This window comes from Mus caroli, chromosome 12 (assembly GCF_900094665.2).
Source record: "Mus caroli chromosome 12, CAROLI_EIJ_v1.1, whole genome shotgun sequence".
Classification (NCBI taxonomy): domain Eukaryota; kingdom Metazoa; phylum Chordata; class Mammalia; order Rodentia; family Muridae; genus Mus; species Mus caroli.
In genome coordinates this window covers 77,512,808-77,530,057 of record NC_034581.1, presented here as the reverse complement: position 1 = coordinate 77,530,057, position 17,250 = coordinate 77,512,808, and the positions used below count along the sequence as shown (strand labels likewise).

The 17,250-nt window shown below is 47.7% G+C and overlaps 1 protein-coding gene across 8 annotated transcripts in view; it reads right to left on the bottom strand.

Moving 5' to 3' along the window:
* Rgs6 (regulator of G protein signaling 6) overlaps positions 1-17,250 on the bottom strand; it is a 516,963-nt gene that overhangs the window by 10,988 nt on the left and 488,725 nt on the right. For 7 of the 8 annotated variants that reach the window (XM_029484451.1, XM_029484450.1, XM_029484452.1 and 4 more), the window contains exons 16-17: positions 14,293-14,382; positions 10,428-10,481 (exon numbers count right to left, since the gene is read on the bottom strand). In XM_029484451.1, coding sequence (XP_029340311.1) covers positions 10,428-10,481; positions 14,293-14,382 — 144 coding nt within the window. The remainder of the gene's footprint in view (positions 1-10,427; positions 10,482-14,292; positions 14,383-17,250) is intronic. The other variant, XM_021178714.2, reaches the window with a different exon arrangement.

Genomic DNA, 17,250 nt, shown 5'->3' with positions numbered 1-17,250 from the left:
GCCTGACACTAACCCTAGAGGAAGGGCAGGGCAGGGCAGGGCTTCCCTGGTGGTTACCACCCAACTCATACTCCTTGGTGGGCTTTCTCATGATGTCCTATGGACCTAGGAATTAGTCAAGAAAGCTATGATTGAGCACAAGCAAATGATGGGGCCTGAAGCTCTGTATCATTACCAAGAAAACCTCTGGTCATGATCACCCACATAGGATAATGGTTGCCTTTTTTTATGGATGCTCTGGAACCTTATAGCAGCATCCAGGGAAAATTCTGACTGCTACTTTTACTGTAGATAGCAGGGTTGTGTTTTTGCTTCTTGCGGGACAGTCTGTGTGTCCCATAAGACATGGAGGTTCTGTGAGAGCCTACTCTTTGGGAAAGAGATGAAGGTCAGAGGCACATGGATAAATCAAGAACCTAGCCACCACTAACTCTTGTCTGAGCTTTCTTCCATGTTAAAAAAAAAATCTTGTTAAAACTTCGCTGACTTTACCAGGATCACCATGTTTAATGAGAGGCCTCGATGAATTTGAAAGCAAAGCTGAAGAGAGGGAAAAAGTCATGAGCTGTAATCACCATAATTACACAACCTCACGATGAGTTGAAAGCAGGCCCTGGAGAAGCCCCAGAGAGGAAGGAGTGTCATCTGCAATACGGTGGCTCTTAGGACAGCTGAAAAGAATGTGACACGAAACCCTTCCTTCCTTCCTTCCTTCCTTCCTTCCTTCCTTCCTTCCTTCCTTCCTTCCTTCCTCCCTCCCTCCCTCCCTCCCTCCCTTCCTTCCTTCCTTCCTTCTTTCCTTCCTTCCTCAGAGCCCAGTCTAAGATGAGCCCCCTAGGCAGGACACGGGAGGAGGGGTGTACAGGGAGGGCACCCCTTTTCTGGTCTGAGCAAAGCCCTTGGGAGCACGCTAGGGATTAGCTTCATTACCTGTAATCTGCCGCAGCACTGGGTAAAAGATGAATTTCTTTTCTGCTTTCAACAAAATACCCATCCTGGTTGGAATTATGGCAAGACATGCTTTTTCCAGCCCAAGGCCAGGATGCTCTATGCTCTATACTATGCCCAACCCCCTGTGTCAACGAATGCCTGTGTCCTTTTCTGGCTGACCTCCTTTCAGGCATACAGGGAAGAGAGCCCTGTTGCCCAAGGCTTAGCTGCAGCTGCAGCTGCAGCAGCCACAAATGGTCAAGGTCAGGGAAGGGAGAGGCACAGCTGATGTGTGCAGGGCAGACATTCTCTTGAGTTTCCCTTGCTTCCTGTGTGTCACCGTTTACTTATTATTTTCCCACGGCAGATTCCCGGATCCCTCTTCTCCAGTCTTAGCAAACTCCCTCCTTATACCTCACTCACATTTCCTACAACCGGTAGACCACAGAATTAAACCTGGCGAGATCCCTTAAGAGGTATTTAATGTGGTTCAGAATCCCAGCTGGAAGACATTTTGGAATTCAGCGCAGAAAACTCCTCTGCAATGCTCCTAACCATGGCATTTCTAAATGCTCTCAGTGAGGCTTACACCATGGCTGGGAAGTTGCTGCTGCCAGAATATTCTCCAGTAGAGTGGCCCTCCCCATGTCTTCTACCCACCCCTTCTCCTTTACCCTTTGGGAACATCAAGATGGGTTCATTTATTCTGGGAAACAAAGATGAACATCAGGTTTGCTTGAGGCCAAACATCTTTATCTACTCCTGTCTCCTTTGACATGACCTTCACAGACCCTTTCTCTCTTGGATTTCTTCCGGCTTATCAAAGCCCTGGATAAGATATAGAGAGTAAGCATGAAGATGCCCAGAGCAACACAAGGCAAGGAGCACTCCTCAAGGCAAGGAGAACTCCTTAAGGCAGGTACCACTCCTCTGGCCTTTTGACCTTCTCCATTGCTGATATGACAGCCTCAAACTAGAAATGACAATCACAGAGGGTGGGAGAGGTGGGCAGGAGGAGTAGGCATTATTTTCAATCTTTGGGTTGAAATCTCACCAACAATAGTTTCTCTCTCTCTCTCTCTCTCTCTCTCTCTCTCTCTCTCTCTTTCTCTTTCTTTCCTGTAGTAGGGTTGCCGTTGTCAGGCTCACCCAGGAAAAGAAGAATGGGAGTGTTCCTGCCAAATGTTAAGCCAATGAGGTCTGTTCCTGTTTGGGACTGTGTGCTGTTGTTGCTAGGGCTACAAGGACTTGGTCACAATGAAGAGGTTTGGAAGATCCACTGCCTTGCAAGCCCTTAACCACCCTTCTCTCCTTAGCTTTAGGAAAGACACCTCAGCACTGACAGTTGCTCTGTGTTGAGCTTGATCCCCTCTCCTTCAGTATCCCAGGCAGCCCTTTGCTTCTAAGCAGTGTCCTGTAGCCTGTTCCTACAGTGCATACGTCATAGCTGTGCCTTCCTTCTAGGACACTGTGCTTTCTTCACTCTGTTGCAACCTGGGAAATTCACTTGCTGCTTTAATGAAACCTACCATCTTGTTTTCACAGTGGCTTTTTTGGGGGGTGGGGTGGGAGTGGGGGTTTGGGGAGAAGAACTGAGGGTCTTCCTGGCAGTTCTCTGACCTTAAATTCCCTACTTCTCTTTGGATGCTCCTGTTTTGATAACAGATAGAAACGAATCTCCTTGACCTTGACCTAGGAAGCCTTGTCCTCTTTCCAGGACCTGTAAGCCTGGTAATGCCTGGAGGTGGCTCTCTGCTCTGTCTTCTGGCAGCATTGGGGCAGACTTGTTCCCTAAAGAGGCATGTGCAGTCTCTTGAGTGGCCCCTCTCTCCTGCGGTGCAGGGTCCTAGCTCACCTTTACCCTTTGCCTGATCACTGGACAGATGGCAGCCCATGAATTTCCCATGTGACTGCATGGGGACATGTGCCAGAGTCAGCTACATGGTGACAAGAAAGGCTGAAACCACACAACCTCTCCATCCACTGCTAAAGTGAGTTCTCCTTCCTAGCAGGATGGGGGTGGCCAGGAGGCAACCGGATGGCAAAGGGCTCAGGTCACCTCCCAAAATAGATTCCTTCCTGGCACATACACACAGTCTGCCCCCAGCCTGCCTCTCCCGGAGACTGGCAAGGATGAGATCTGGATCGAAATCAGCTGCCGTAAACACACAGCTGAGCTCTTCTGCCTCTGAGGACTTGGATTTTCAGTTGACTGCATGGTACTCTGGGGTCTGGGAAAGGCAGGAACAGTGGTGTAGGGGCCGAGGGGAGGCAGGGAGTAGCCATCCTAGAGACTTGCTCAGTCCCATTGTCCTACAAGATTCTTCTCTGAATGGGTGCTGGTAGCCAGGGCATTTTTTTGGGTGATTTCAGCTGTCAGATTGAATCATTAGTTGTAATGCTTGGGGTTCTGGTGGCAGGGTCTAGGGATGACTAATCTCCCCAAAATGACAATGAAATTTGATATAAAGACAAAATAGAACAGAGCAAAACAAAATAAACCCCTCCTTGCCCCCAGACCCTGATGTGGAAATAGGTTCACTGGGGTGTCTTCCCTGTTTTCCAACAGCCAGGCTGATTCAATTGCTTCACGGTTTATAGTTTATGAAAATCAGACTTCTATATTCTCATTTTGATAGCTACAGACTGTATGCTTTACCATACTTCCCATGGGCCAGAATAGAAAGAGGACTGAGACTAAAGCAGGCACTGCCTGGTACTGACCGTAACTGCGACATCGTTGTCTCCCAAACCCTCTTACTCATCTCTGAGAGTGTTTAGAGACAGGTCCAGGGCTCCCAAGTGAAGCAGAAACTGTTGTAGCTCAGGGTGTCATTAATGACTCCCAGGGGGTCAGTCTTTGTCCTGTAGCACATGTTACCCGGGTTCAGCAGCAGCAACCCTGGGCCCACTGTACCGCACAGCTGACCTGGACAGCCTGCTCCTGACACTTGCCACACTGGGCGTCCCGACCAGAAGGGTGGAACTGTTGAGCTGGCAAGGCAAGATGGTACCATTCCTTGTTCTCTGTGATCTCCCCCCCCCCCACCGCCTTCCCGGTACTCAGTGCAGGAGTGAGCCCTGAATTGTGGAAGGACCTGTCCTATAAGCCAGGAATCCTATGGCTTCAGCCTTGCTGCTTGTGTCTGTCAACACTTCTGACTCCACGATACCCACCATTTATCCCTCATCCTCCAAGGCTGGCAGATATGTCTGAATCAGGTAGCTATGGGGCAAAATAGCAGCTCCTTTTTCTTAGGAAGTCCCAGCGTGGAGAGAAGCAGTCACCTGCAGAACACTCCCAGCTGGACAGGAGTACTAGAGATTAACCAGTCCAGACTATTATACAGGGAAGCTGGGGGAGGGGGTAACAGGTCTCAGAGAGGGCTAGTTATTTGCCGGGGATCACACAGCTAGGCACTAGCTACTCTGCACTGGGGACTCCCAGGTGACATTGAGGCTGCTGTGGGGCGGCAGGCCTTCACTGTTCCCTACCTACATATTAGGACATGAGTCCCTAGTCAGGGCATCTCTAGGGTTGGATAGATGGGAGAGGCTGGTTCTAATATCTGAAACACAGTGGTTTCAAAAAGACCTAAAGACTGTTTGCCATCAAAGTCACACCCATGTAAGATGTTTCAGCCGACTGTCTCTAGCTGCAGACCTGAAAAGGTTCTCTGACTAAGGTCCAGGCCTTCTGGGATTCTGCTGAGTCTAAATGTCTGAAGACTCGTTCTACCAGGCTTCAGAAGTATGGTAAAGCATACAGTTCTACCAGGCTCAAGAAATGCTGAGGCAGAGGGACTAGGGAACAACCTTGAGAGAAGAAGGTAATACCACTGGGTCAGTTACTCTGTTTCCTCCAAACCTTTTTGAAAGCTCCAGCCTTTCTAATTCTAGCCTGGAACTGGAGTCATGTCGAGCAGAGTCCAGTGAGGTGCTGAGTCCTGCTTCCAGCAGGTTTTCTCTAGATCTCTGTGGAGGAGGGAGGGGACTGAGGAGTGACAGCTGGCTCCCTGGGCTTCATCTCCATCTGACTTCCTCCACCCCACCCTGCATATCTTGGCAGGCAGCACAAAAAGAATGGAAAGCCCAAAGCAGAGATGCCACTGGTCATGTGCCAAGGAGCCCTCTGCTTCCAGCCCTTCCTGATAGCATTTACAGCATATCACAGCAAAGATGACCTTACACATCTCCTAGGGGTGTGTGGAAACCCGCTCCTCACCTCTCTCCTCTGCAGCCTCCTGCATCTGCTCAGGTACCTGTTTTCTGTCTTTCCAGCTCAGAACTAGAAAGAATAGAACTCTCAAGGGTTAGCTGGAGCTTTAATAGGGAAGGTAAAGAGGAATGGTTTACAACCACACTGGGGCTACCGCTTCTCTTACTTTAAATGCCATCATACTTTGGGGTGTCTTTCCTGCTACTGTGTACAAGGGACAAGGGACAAGAGACTTTCTCCTCCACAGCTCGGAGTTCACACCAGATGGCTTCAGCTGCCATCCAAAGGAGAATATGACATTGCTGTTGCTACTTGGTGAGGGCCTCTTTGTTTCCTCTCACTGGCCCTGCCTCCCCAGAAGCCCCTGATCCTCTGCCAGAGTCATGCCCAGAGGAGGCCCCAGCCTGCTGTCAGCTCTCAATGCTAAGCCCTAAGTGGACAAGCAAGAGAGAGAGAGAGAGAGAGAGAGAGAGAGAGAGAGAGAGAGAAAGTGATGAGAGACTTTCAATTCTGTCCACCCATTCCTCCTCCCTGTCATCTCTTAACTACAAAACCAGGAAGACAGCAGAATCTGGCAGGCTAGCAGGAACTAAGCAGTGGAGAATAGTCCTTCTTTAGGGACAACCTTCTCCCCCATGGCTTCCCACCAGAGGACCCTGTAGAAGGTGACACAAAAGAGGCAGCCCACAAGGATCACTGGGTGTTTCCTAATGTGGATTTTGAATGTTATAGCCATTGAAGAAAGGAGGGTGTGTAGAGAGAAAGACTAGGGAAAGCTGGGTTGAGTTCAGCAAGGGACGTAAAACTGTGTACTTCTCTTATAGAGGACTTGAGTTTAGTCCTCCAGTACCCACATCTGATGGCTCACAACCATCTATGTCTCTGAGTTCAAGGGATCTGGCCCTCTTGTTTGGACTACATGGGCATCTATACTCACATACCTCTCATTAATAACATAAATAAAACAATAAAATAAAAACTATTAAGACAAAGATAGCCAACCAAGCATTCATGCTGGCTACTGCAACCTGGACTGGCTCTCAGTTGATATATAATATATTAAGAATGTTTGGGAAAATATACAATCACCAATCCCAGATACTTTTGTGGGCCAACATGTGCTTGCTGACAGAAGCCTGTTATAATTGTCTCCTGAGAGGTTCCACCGGTGCCTGACAAATACAGAGGTAGATGCTCACAGCCTACTATTGGACTGAGCAGAGGGTCCCTAATGAAGGAGCTAGAGAAAGGACCCAAGGAGCTGAAGGAGTTTGCAGCCCCATAGAAGGAACAACAATATGAACTAACCAGTACCTCCAGAGATCCCAGGGACTAAACCACCAATCAAAGAGTATACATGGTGTGACTCGTGGCTCTAGCTGCATAAGTAGCAGAGGATAGCTTAGTCAGTCATCAATGGGAGGAGAGGCCCTTGGTCTTGTGAAGGTTCTATGCTCCAGTATAGGGGAATGCCTGGGACAGGAAGCAGGAGTGGATGAGTTGATGAGCAGGGGGAGGGGAGAAGGGATAGGGGATTTCAGAGGGGAAACCAAGAAAAGGGATGACATTTGAAATGTAAATAAAGAAAATATATAATAAAAGAAAAAGAAAAGAAAAAAGAATGTTTGGGAAGACACAGGTACATCTACTTAGCCAAGACCCATTTTTGCCTGGCTTGGCATACATGCCCCTTATCTTGGAGTACAGACTCTCTCATCTTCCTGCTGCTCAGAGCACACTTCTCACACTAAGTCCCTAATATACCGTGTTCTGGGCAATCCTAGGTTTGTCGGTGCCTTCTTTGGTCTCTCAGCACCTTCCACCTTTGATGGCTAGCTCTTGGATTCTAGACTTTCCCTTTGGCCTGAGCCCATGTTTGAAAGCCTTGAAAAGTTGCTGTGTATTATAGTCCTTTCTAAAGACAGAGCTCTTTGAACAAGGGCCACTGCTTACAGTAATGGGTAATTAATCATACACGGGTGTCTGAGAGTCAAGTGGCGGCTGAGATGACCGATGCCTGGGATGTGAATGGCCAGAGGGGTACACATGCAGCTGGGCCCACCAAAGGGAGTCCCGCTTTCCACCCCCAAGTTAAAGCACATGGGGGTTAGCTGCAGCCCACTGAAAACTTTCATTCACATTTGATTCTGAACCTGGGCCTTTGCCAGCAGATAAAAAGGGTTTTAGGTAAGCTCTCTAGTTCCAGTTTGCCATATAGCATGATGTTGGCATAATACCCTCCATAGTTCTCTGGTCCATCAAAGTCTCAGGTGACTTAAAATGAAGCTTCCACTGGAGGGAGGGAAGGTCTCCCAGCACTGCTTCGGTCGATGGCCAGGCCCCTCTGCTCTCTAAAAGCATAGCCTTACATGCCTCTATGAAATGCTCAACTACTCCTAAGGAAGTGATGTTTTTGGCCTTCGACAGGCAGCCCCTCCATGTCATGGCATGCCCTTAGACTTGGAGAGAATGGACAGCTTCTCTCTGAGGATGTCACTCCTTTATCAAGGAACATTGCCATGCTCTAGAGGAGAGTCCCAGTCCTGATAAAACTCCAACTGACTAGGCTATCCAGCTGCTTGAATAAAACCCACTGCCCATTGATTAATCCTAAATGGCAGACAATCCCATGCCCTTGCTCTTCCCTACCAATTCTCCATCAGTAGTGAATATGGATAGTCTGTTCATTGATCAATGACATGGGAATGATACTAAACCAGCCCTTCACTTTGTTAGTGGTGAGTGGACAGCACAGGGAACACTAGCAAGTCTTCTTTCGGAGAAGTTGACTGCTTCCTGTCTATCAGTCGTATTCAGAAAACAGATACCAAATTGCACGGCATAATGGTTGGCTGGTTATATTTGATTACAATACTGGAATGTTGAGTCCGAGTTCTTGGGCTCCCAGTTCGAGTAGCCTTATGAGACAGATGATATCTCTACAGCCATGGCCATGTCCCCAGACTTAGCTCCACCTGGGGCGGGGTGGGAGTTGGGGTGTTACTCAGCACACAAAGAGCATGGAGGGGTCAGTGGCTATCCATGGTCATCATGGAACCAGGAAGCCTGAATCACCACCCAGTGGAGACTTCCCTTCATGAAAGAAACTCAGAGAATTGTTTTAAAGTCTTTGAACCTTTGGTCTACAAATGCCTAAGTCTCAGGAGCTTGGGTTACTTTTCTGCTTCCCGATGGCCTCTCTGCATCTACATGGCTTGGCAGATGTATGGAGGGGCAGATGCTTTCCTGTTCCGCTTGTGTTAACAGATCTTAGAGATCCACTGAGCTAACAGCACTTCTGAGGGCAAGGGACATCCATGGATGCTCCTTGGAGCTTCACTGAGACCATCTTTCTCCCATCCCAATACCCACTTCTTATGGAAGGCAACCTGAAGATGTTTGCACATCTTGTTCAAGTACCAGGCTTCCTCTCTTATAGCTCAGTCCCCACAGTCTACCGGATGAGCATCCACAGGGCTGTCAGAGTTCAGTTTTCCCATAAAGGAAACTCACCCTTTTTCTCAATTTGCACCTGAGAGTCCCAATGGCCTCTACAGCATGTTCTTTATTTGTCAACTCAATTCTAAATCTCCTTCATCTAGAGCATCTAGGGCTCAGCTCAATGTAGAAAGATCTCCTTGCCCCCACTTTCTATAAAGCAATTGTGGAGTTCCATAGACCTGGCCTCTGACTATGCACCTTCATGACCACATATCCATAGCAGACCGGCTGTTAGGACAAGGGACTAACAGGTCTCACAGTCTGCATTTCCCCCCAGTGGTGGCTTAGCTTTTGATATTGGAATACAAAAATCCCATTTGTATTGGCTTGTCTTTTTCCTGATTTCCTCTCTCCTTTTTTATTTCTTTTCCTCTTCCTCAACCTTTTATTTTCTAATCAGCTTTTGCATTGCCTCTTCTATGAAGAAGGAGAGGAATGTCTAATTTTTAATGGCCATCTCTCTGAGGTGTTGTGATGTATACATTTGGTAGATTAAAAAATCATGTTTTAATGCTGTTAAAATGTGTCCAGCTATAACAGAAAAATGGCTAGGTGGTATTCAACCCAGGATTTCTTAGACTATTTAAAAAGGATTCAAGGGTCCTAATGATACAGTAGTCATGTTATACAAGGACTTTGCCCTTCAACAGAGGTGGAGAAACAAGGCAAATTAGCATCAGTGGACCCCACTCTTTGGGAAGGGGAATGTGGCCAGTTCTGTGTGCTCCCCCAACATCTTGGTTGTTGCTGGTTTGACGTTAACACTACAGGCAGGGCCCCAAGAACTTAGTGGTTCCTTTAAGTCCAGTCAGTGTGTATTGAGGCTTGGAAAGTAGAGGTGGTTCTGCCCAATGCTATGATAGGTCATACTATAGAATCTTATGGTATAGATTCCATAGGGGTCTCATGGAGTGCTCTTACCTGGCTGAGCTTTGTGTGAGTCCCTGGCTCTCTAAGCTGCTGTGTAAAAGGGAAAGACCATTTCCCTGCAGGGGCAGTGACCCTGTATCCAGTTTTCACTCATTGTCAGAATCAGAGACTGGGAAGATTTTTAAAACCTTGGCCCTGGAAAGTGCTTGATACAACTCTATCAACTATCACCACCTATCTTCCTCTCTAGGTCACACTGTCCCAATGAGGCTGACAAGGGACCGTAAGGGTTGTGGGTACTCATGCAGAGGCCACTGACACACACATACGAGCTAGACCACATTGCCACAACCCATGCAGCACAGCTGCTCTCTGCACACAGCAAAAGCCGTCTACGCAGCAGCGACAGCAGCTTGCACGACCCATACTAAAACAACTACTGTTGGGGTTCACAGAGGGACATTTGGATTTTCTTTCTTTCTTTTTTTCTTTTCTTTTTTAAATGAATGGTAATTCTCAGCCAATTTGGTTCATGGTTTGTTTCATGGTCTTCTCCCCAGGCTGCTGTAGAAGGTGCACAGCTGGCTCAGCCCCAGGAGCAGTAAGGTCCCATCCTCCTCAGAGCCTTGAAAAGAGGCCACAGGGTCCAACCTGTGGCTGGGCTCATGGCTGGGCCTTGAGCTGTGAACCTTCTGCAGAGGGGGCTGCTTGCTCTTTTTTTTTTTTTGCAATTCCATCCCTGGAAGAGAAGCTGCAGACACTTGCAAAAGAAAAGGGGTGAATGGGGGGAGGGGAAGCACTGGACCTCCCTCCCACCCCAAAGAAGACGACAACCAAAAAGGGGGGAAAAGACTTGTAAAACCAAAAGCAAAAGAAACGTGGAGGGCAGAAAACCAGCTGAACTTACCACACTGCGGGTGAACTTTTCTAGGGAAGTTCTACGACCTTGCTCACTTTCTGGCTTTAGGGGGAGAAAAAAAAAAGGGTAGGGAGAAAAATACAGGGAAAAAATTCTTCAGCTTACATGTGATTTCTAAACAGCAGCAGCCACAGCTAAAGAACAAAACACAAAAGCCAAATGCGGCCAAATGGGAAAAGAGAAGCAGCCAGAGCTGTTGGCAGAGCTGATGGAGAGTCGGGAAAACAGCCCAGGAGACCCACACTGCCTCTCTGGAGCCCAGGGGAGGGAAAGGCAGGAATGGACTTCTTGAAGGGCCATGGGTGGTACCACAGAGCCTTTGCTTTCTGTAGGGCCTTCCCTGGTTGCTATTCAAGGTGATCTCTCTCTCTCAGCTATGCTCTGAAGCTGCAGCCTGGGAGGCTGTGGCCAGGAAGTCCCTGGACAACCATATGGGACTCCAAGTAGTGACACAGAACAGAATGGCTCTGAGGACTGTCCGTGTATGATGGTGGAGGGATGCTGACGGGACGTCTGGAAGCAGCCTCTGGGGAAGTGAAGTCCTTGGATTCGTCCTCCAGTGTGGCTCAGGGCTGTTTTCTCTCTAGGAATTTTTTTTTCTGCTTAGAGGAACATTTGCTAACTTCAACGATGTCCTCATGATTTTCTGTGTCCTGAGAGCAAGGAGAGTCTACTCAAGTCCTTTGCAGTGACAAAGTCTCTGAGGCCTCAGGGAAGGACAAGCTATGCTCTGAGCAGAAAATATTCTCTTGGTTCCCAAGTGGTGTCACTTCTAAGTTATACGCAGGGTACATTCCAGGAACCTCTGGAGCCTCCCTGGCTAACTGTTAAAGTTCAAGGAGCAGAGGCAAGAGAAGGCAAAAGCCTGGAATGTTCTATAGGCCCCACAGGTGGAATAGAGGTGTGTGTGTGCCTGATCCTCTCCCCAAGTTTCCTACTTGGAAAGAATAGAATTCTATCCCAAATACCCACTAGCTTAACTTAGAGTCCCGTTTCAGGTCCTGAGCCCAAGGCTGGGAAATTCAGAGGACACACACAGTAGTGTGGACACACTCTCTCACCCATGCACACACACATACACACAGAGTGAATACTTGCAACTGAAGAACTGAAGAAGCAGCTAGGTGTGCCTGTGGGTCTGGAATGTGCTAGAAGCAGAGGGGTCTGGCAAAGGCAGTTGTCCTTGGCATCCACCCATGCCCTCTGCTGACTCAGCCAGTTCCGGAAAGACAGATAGGAAGTTGTAGAAGGAAAACACACAACACAAATGACACATGTCCATAGGGTTTGGATGGGCTTTCATCTCATATTTGGCCTTCAGGATCCGTGTCTGGCCCAAACCCACTCTGCTACAGAGATGGCAAAGCTCAGTGCTCACCCTAAAGGTACCAGATGGTAGCTACTGAGAAAAGTCAAGCCTGTTCCAGGTCTAGAATTCTGAAGCTGACATCTTTATTCCCTAGCCATCTAGTTGGGTCTCCCTTGAGCTGCTGTGGAATCCCAGCATCACAACAACATCCCTGTCCATCAAAATCCAGATCCCTCACCCTTAGAATCTAGTTCTCCAAAGCAGTTACCCTCTCCTCCGAAGATAGCAGAAGAGAGCAAGAGTTGGGGAAGAGAGAACTGAAGGCTGAGCTCCTGGACTTGACCAGGCATAGCTCTCGGCCTAAAAGGGAGGCCAATTCTTACCCTACCTCTGTGGCTGGAGGTCGGAAATCTCACACACCCTTCTGTAAACTGGGTATTGCTATCACAGGGTGAGCACCACTGGAATCAGAAGATGCTCTCAGCCTTTCTGAAGGTACTGAGTATCAAATCTGATGCCCAGAGAGTCTCAGGAAGACATGGATGGGAAAGCATCACTATTGAAAAGAGATCAGGGGGCTGGTGAGATGGCTCAGTGGGTAAGAGCACCCGACTGCTCTTCCGAAGGTCCAGAGTTCAGATCCCAGTAACCACATGGTGGCTCACAACCATCCGCAACGAGATCTGGCGCCCTCTTCTGGAGTGTCTGAAGACAGCTACAGTGTACTTACATATAATAAATAATAAAAAAAAAAAAAGAAAGAAAAGAAAAGAGATCAGCCGGTGCTCCAGCTTTGTGCTGTAAGAGCATCCCTTAATTGGAGGGCTCAGGGATAACTGTGATGCACTTCATTTGTAACTTTTCTCAGGGAGGGGCTAATTCCTTCCCACACTCCCCTGACCTCCTGAAGGCTGTGCTGTGTTGGGAGGATCTGCAACTCAGCTGGATCAGCCCACTTCCTGGAGTGAAGTGATTCTTCCATTTGCGTTCACATCCATGGGGAGACGAAATGCTTTTGACCCAAAGGTTCACACAGGTAGGCACAGATGGATGAAATTGTTAGAGCCTTAAGTGTCCCCTAAACATGGTCAGTTTGGGGGGCTTGAGCCTCAAGAAATAAGAAATGCTTTGTTTGAATTTCTCCCCTGAGATTTGGGGTATAAGTCCTCCAAGTCCATGACCTTGATCTTTTTTTCCCAGTGCTTAAATAGTGGGTACCAGAGTCACTGTGTGTGGAAGCCCCAGCCCCCCTCTACTAGAATCCATCCTCCAATAAGGGTATTGGCAGAAGACTAGTTTTCACATTCTCTAACCCAGTGTCTATATTCAAAGGAAGGGCTTGGGAACCACCAGAGCTGAACTTTTGACAACAGACCTTCCAGAACTCCTTTCATCTTTCCCAGAGTCTTGGGGGTTTTTCGGACGGTTGCATAAGAACAGGAAGGTGGACATAGATGCTCTTCAGGACTCTGGAGTTACATGGCACCAACCAGATAGGCAGACAGGCAAACATGAGGTACAGTTGCCAATACACAGAGAAGGATGTGGGGATGAGAGGCGATCTGACAGAAAACCTGTGGGTGGACAAGTGTGTGGTGTGCTTGGGTACAGGGCTTGAAGACCTGGTATGAAGAAGAAAGGTGTGTGTGTGTGTGTGTGTGTGTGTGTGTGTGTGTGTGTGCACGTGTATGTATGCAGTAAGATTGGAAGTGGTAGATCTGGAGCTGAAGTAGACAGAGGATTGGCAGGCTCTCCAGACCCACGAGCCCCCCTCTTGTCTTTCCCTTTCCTAGCCCCATGTACCATTCTATATTCCTTCTCTCCAGAAATCCAGCTAAATTTGGCCCTGTTCTAGGGACCCTCACCACCTGCATGCTGAGGGCTTTAGGGTTCTGTGAACCAAGACTCCAAGGGCTCTAAGAGCCATGATTTAATTCCAAGTGGAAGAGGAGAAAGTGGCTGGAGTGTAGTTACTTCCTGGTTCAAAGAAGAAGAACTTTAGAGGCAACAGCGCTGTAAGGAGAGACCCATGGCCAATCTTGGCGATTATTCGGATAGCTAAAAGATCCCCTTAACATCGACAAGACTTTCTTTCCCAGGACGGGGTTGGGTTGATTTGCTCCCTTTCTAGTCTGGATAAAGAGGGAAGGACTGTTGAGAGTGACTAGAGGAAACTGGCAGTGAAAGTCTCTCTGGTATCCTAAGAGATTTGCTTGGGTCACTGCCAACCTGACTTTCTGGAGCTGAGCTACTTTGGCAATGATATCTGGTCACACTCCTCTCACTACAGGCAAAACAGGCAGACAGAGGCCCGGAGACACTAAGGTGGACTGCCATATCCTATATATCAGGGGAAAGGGGGACATCTGGAACTGTAACCTTCCTCACTGTTTACTATTGGAGGGTAGCAGACAGAGGAGGGGAGAGAAGAAAGGAAAAAAAATAAATAAAACCCAAGGGATGATATTCTCATTTCACACCAGCAGCAAGCAGCAGCAAGAGTCGACAGTGCTAAGAAAGGCAAGCTCGCCCTTCCCAAGATACCTTCTTCTTGGCCAGCAACAGATCCTGGTAAGCATTGGACCGTAGGAAGCGGGCGTAGCTGTCACTCTTCATCAGCTTGTAGATGTGCTCCTGGAGATGGAGGGGAGTAGGGAGACAGAGAAGGAGCCATCAGTTGAAGCTAAAGGAAACTGCAACCCAACTGACCTGGGGGTTGGGGGTTGGCAAAGGAACCTAGGAATGTTTGAATGGCGTGAGGAAAACTTGCCATGTGTCCCACCTCGCCCACATCTCATGTAAACCAAGAGATAAAGAAACAAACAAAATGGTATTTTTCTCTCACAAAGCAAGAGATCCTTGAGGTTCATGTCTCAAAGGATTTGTAATCAGGTCTGGGTGTCATGTTGGGGTATTTAATGGTTAAAGCCACAATAACTAACAGCAATGGGAAGAAATAAACTACTGGTATACACTCAAACTAGGGAGAATCTCAAGGGAATTAGGATGAATGAAAAACTTGGCCCTCACTTGTACTATATGATTCCATTGACAGAATATTCTTTAAAGGATGGATTAGAGAAATAGATTAGTAATGGCCAGAGGTTAGGGATGGGAGAAATGGGTGGTTATAAGGCAACAGGAAGGATCTTTGTGGTGATGGGTGGCTCCGAATCTTGACACATGTACACAGGTGATACAGGTGTGAAGGAAGGAGTACACACATACATGAATACAAGTACAACTGGTAAACCCAAATGAAATCAGAGGATGCTGCTACATACACCATTACAATGAATGCACTAGTCTGCTACAGGTTCGCAAGATGCTGCCATGAGGGAGTTGAATAAACAAGTCCATCTCTATTCTTTAACAACTTTCTGGTGTCTACAAGTATCTCTAAATAACAAGTCCAACTTTAAAAATAGCCAAAAGAGTCTGAGGAGATGGCTCAGTGGGCAAGAGTTCTTGGTGTGCAAACATGAGGACCTGGGTTTGAACTCCCAGCACCCATGTGAAAAACTGGGTATGGCTGTGCGTGTGTCTACAAACCCAGTACAGCAGGGGCCAGAGACAGGAGAGTTGGATCTCTGGGACTTGCTGGCTGCCAGCCTAGTTCCAAGATTCCAAGATCAGTGAGACACTGTCTCAAGGCAAGAAAGGAAAGGACAATGGAACAGGATATTTGACATCCTCCTCTGACCTCTGTATATGTACATATCATACCATGCATATGGACATGCGTGCTTGTGAGCTCCTGCATGTGCATGCATGCATGTGCACGCACACACACACACACTGGAAACAACAATATAACTGAATCAGTTTATAGACATTGGGGCCATCATCTTGGCCTGGAACATGACCCGTCATAACAGGATCATGGGGCACACGGGCACATATGCCAGGCCTTAAGGTGGCATCCAGGAGAAGGATACATGGTGGCAATGCTGCTGCTTTTCCTCTGGGGCTCTGAAAAGATCCAGGGGTCAAATATATGACCCCTGACTTGCAGCTAGGTCCTATCTATCTGCATGTTCGTCTCTGTCTATTCTTATCGAAAGGGTTGCTTGTCTCTTGAGGCAAGCTTGTCTGTCCCAAGAACAGTGCTGCTGTGAGGGAGAGTGGGTCATCTCTGATGGTGGAGTGTTGACTGGCAGCTGGGCTGGTAAAGGAAGCATCATCCCTCATGATGCTCACTGTCCCTCCAGGAAGCTGGGCAAAGGCCTCGGGGCCAGAGGGACTGGAGGGCTGGTCGACGAAGAGAGAGAGCCCAGCTGAAAGTCAGAGATAATCGCAGAGACCTCTTTCTGGCTTCTCTTCCCAGAAACACCATGTATGGAGGAGGCAGAATCTCAAATCCATTGGGGGACACATATTTCTTTTCCTCATTTTTATTTTACTTTGAAATGTATGGCTAGTTTACCTGCGTGTATGTCTGTGTACTGGGGACATGAAGTGCCTGCAGAGGCCAGAAGAGGGTGTCAGATCCCCTGGGACTGGCAGTTGTCAGCAGCCTTGTGAGTGCTGAGAATCAAACCCAGGCTCTCTAGGAAAGCATCCAGTCCAGTCCTCTTAACTGCTGAGACCTCTTTTCCAGGCCTGGGGATGGGGGAGGGGAACTGGCTTTTTTTTTTTTTTTTTTTTTTTTTTTTTTTTTTTTTTTTTTTTTTTTGTAGCCTGGCTAGAGAATCCTGGAAATCCTGGAACAATGACTAAGCTGTGCCAAGACTCTTCCCTATCCAGCATAAAAGGCACATAGCCAAGGCATAGAATTAACTGAGGTGCCTACCAACTCATGAATGGATAAAGAAAATGTGAGAAATATATTTTATACATGGCCTCACCACACATACACCACAAACACCACACAATCTACTCCCACATATATCACACACACACATACACACATAGACACACATACCACACATACACACACCACATACATACACACATACCACATATACACACATATCACACATATACACACCACACACACATACCACACATGTACATACACACACCATACACACATAATACATGTACACACATATACATATCACACATACAATGCACATACACACCACATACATGCACATAAATACACATACCTCCCCCCACCACATACATACATCACACACACACCACATAAACATACACAAACACACACACCATACACATATGCCACATATACACATACACACACACCATATACACATACCACACATACACACACTACATACACATACACACACACTACACACACACACACACACACATTATACACATACCCCTCCATTCCCCCCACCTCACCCCCACAGTGGATACTCTTGAGCCCCGAGCAGGAAAGCCACCATTTACCATGGTGTAGATGAACCTAGGTGTAATGAAATAAGCCAGGCACAGAGTAACAAACACTGCCTGACTCCTTCCATGTGGACGCTAACATATCACACTCACACAAGCAGAGAGAGTGGACAACGGCTGCTGTGGACGACGAGC